General features: G+C 32.9%; 1 protein-coding gene across 1 annotated transcript in view; it reads left to right on the top strand.

The window, feature by feature from the left end:
* Positions 1-589: 589 nt before the first annotated feature.
* The window catches only part of LOC105272757 (alpha-tocopherol transfer protein-like), a 29,284-nt gene continuing 27,041 nt past the window's right edge, over positions 590-2,832 (top strand). Inside the window, exon 1 of the mRNA XM_011314982.1 lies at positions 590-1,111. Within this exon, the coding sequence (XP_011313284.1) occupies positions 828-1,111 (284 nt within the window). The 5' untranslated portion in view covers positions 590-827. The remainder of the gene's footprint in view (positions 1,112-2,832) is intronic.

Below are 2,832 nucleotides of genomic sequence, written 5' to 3'. Positions count from 1 at the left end.
CCATCTTGTTCATTATATTAAGGTGAAAATAATTGATGTTTGCAAAAAGAAGTGAAATCCTATAAAAAAATCACAAAAAAACTTTTGTGAAAAAATTTTGCCAAGTGGAGGTTTTATTGTATGATCATATTTTCCCAAAACATATTCTCAGTTTTATTCACAAAAAAATACGTGAAATAAAAAACATCTCAAGTGACTGAATCCAGTAATGTAAAATTTACATTACTGGATTCAGTCACTTGAGATGTTCATGTAAAATTTACATTACTGGATTCAGTCACTTGTGATGTTCAGTCCCTCTAATCAATATGATTTGTGAAGGACATGCTTGGCGTGTTTTTTATTTCACGTATTTTTTTGTGAATAAAACTGAGAATATGTTTTAGGAAAATATGATCATACAATAAAACTTCCACTTGGCAAAATTTTTTCACAAAAGTTTTTTTGTGATTTATTCATAACAACGAACAACAGATGTGAAAGAATGTTAGTAGATAGCAGGTTTTATTGGAAACTGACAATTAATTATAGCTATTGTGATTGCAATGTCATGGTTTAACGCATAGTCACGCCAGTTCAGAATCGTTGCGTGTTTGATCGTCATAAGACGACTGATTTAATTGATGCGAATAGCTCAGTTATTTACCAGTACGACGTACGACATGTTAGAAAACTGAACCTAACTAAGTTGCGAAGAGAAAAAGAAATCTACACTAAGGATTAACATTTTCTATTTTCGTTAATTTAGTGATTAAATTTCCCCGAAGAGTATATTCAAACAATACCCTCAATAACCTATAAAAGCAAACGATAAAAGAGAAAGGAAAATGGCAGTGATACCCAAAGTACCCTTTGAAGAGCTTCTGAAACGTGAACCTGAACTCAAGGAGTCTGACATTCAGGCCTTACGGGAATGGTGCTCGAAACAGCCACATTTACCAAAAATTTCTCCTACTGAATTGGCGGTATTCCTACACAGCAATTACTATCGTGTGGAGCCAACAAAAAACACGATCGAAACATTTTACACCATTCGATCCCATATACCAGAGTTCTTTAACAATAGGGATCCCTTTGGAGTGAAAGAACTTCGTCAGGCTTTCAATACTGCGTGAGTATGGAATCAGGTGTTATAGCATTAAAGAATTGTTGCATGTAGAAATATCACCGAGATAAAACATCCCCAGGAAAAATCTGTGCTGCTAGTAAGTAATGGCAAAATAACGAATCGAAAAATATCATGTGACAATAGTGTTGAGAGGGAGTGATCACCAAATAAATGTTGACAATTACTAGAACTAGAAGAACTAATACATTAACTACCATAAAGCAAAAAGAATTAGAAAACTTGAATTTTTTAGCAACAACTACGCGGCACGAAAGTACAGCAGAATTTTTCATTGAGGAGTTAGTTCATTTCTTGAATGTTTTGGCAATTCTAAATTTTCCGGTCGACGAAGCACTACAAAACTATGAAGATATGGAAAACTCTAGCAATAATTTCTCTGAATCTTCCATCAAATTGCCGTCTCTAAATGATTCATCATTATCTAAACATGATTTTTTAACGGCATTTTTTTACTTTGATGTAAATAAACTGATTGACTATAAATTTCGGCCCAGTCTTTTTTTTACTTATTTTACATCATTTCAAGTTATGATGAGTATGGTGCGATTGATCAAGACTTTTGACAAATGGTTGGATCCCACGTTTCTATCATGCGAGGAATCAACACGGAGGGAAATTTTGACTAAAAATGACCTTGAGCTTCGGACGAAAATTAGATGAATAGGAGGGTAATTGTGTAAGAGTATCATACGGGAGTAATAAGTATCCTTGGTGTAGATAATGTTTAATAAACGTTTCCGAATAATATGTCTTCTTAATAAAAATTTCTTCTATGCGTGGATAAAACTTATTAGATATCTGGATAATTTTTTTTAATATCTGGATAAAAACGATGAAATGTGCGTTAGTGTTTACTGATTTCTGGAAAAAAATTATTACGCATCTCGATAATTTTTACCCACCTCCGGATAAAAATTATTATTGTGGAAACGTAAAAAACACTTACTTTACCTAAAACCGCATTATTAGCCACCACGCGGGCTTGGGAGTGCTGTGTATACATTTCTGTTAACAACAGATAAACTATTTGCGCGAGTTGTAATACACGTATTGACATTTAAAAAATAAAAATAAAAAGGCAGTGCAATCATTTCCGTAGTGAACTATGGGATTTTTTTTTTCAATGCATTTTTCTTATTTTTTCCAATTAGCAAAAGTTGGGCATGGAAATATTTTCCCATACCGATTCAATCATCTCGTTTTCGCTGAAAATATTTAAAAGGCTTTTCCATAAAATGGCGCAAGTGAAATTTCAAATCCTTACCTGATCTATTTTTTATGAATAAAATAAGAAAATTGTAAGGCCCCCGCCCATTGAGATAAATTGCGTTGTGTGAACCTTAGAGATGAGTGATGCTTGGATATATAGGGTTTTTTTCGTTTTTTGTCAGTTACATGTATATAACGTCAAAAACGTATGAAACGTAATATACAATATATTACATTTGTGGGAATTGAAAAGCATGTATTTTACGTAAAATATATGTACATGGTGTCGAAAATGTGTGAAATGTAATGTACAGTATATTTCATATCTAACATTTCAAAAGCATGTATCGTTACGTTATATACATGTATATGTTGTATATCCCAAGTAGGGTTTGCCAATCGTCAATCATTGGACCAATGCTTGGTTAAGATCTGGCGTACATACTATTGTAACCCAATAATGGGCAAAGATTGGTCCAATTCATGGAAATCCA

Source organism: Fopius arisanus, unplaced genomic scaffold, assembly GCF_000806365.1.
Source record: "Fopius arisanus strain USDA-PBARC FA_bdor unplaced genomic scaffold, ASM80636v1 scaffold00268, whole genome shotgun sequence".
Classification (NCBI taxonomy): domain Eukaryota; kingdom Metazoa; phylum Arthropoda; class Insecta; order Hymenoptera; family Braconidae; genus Fopius; species Fopius arisanus.
This window is presented reverse-complemented; position numbering and strand designations above follow the sequence as displayed.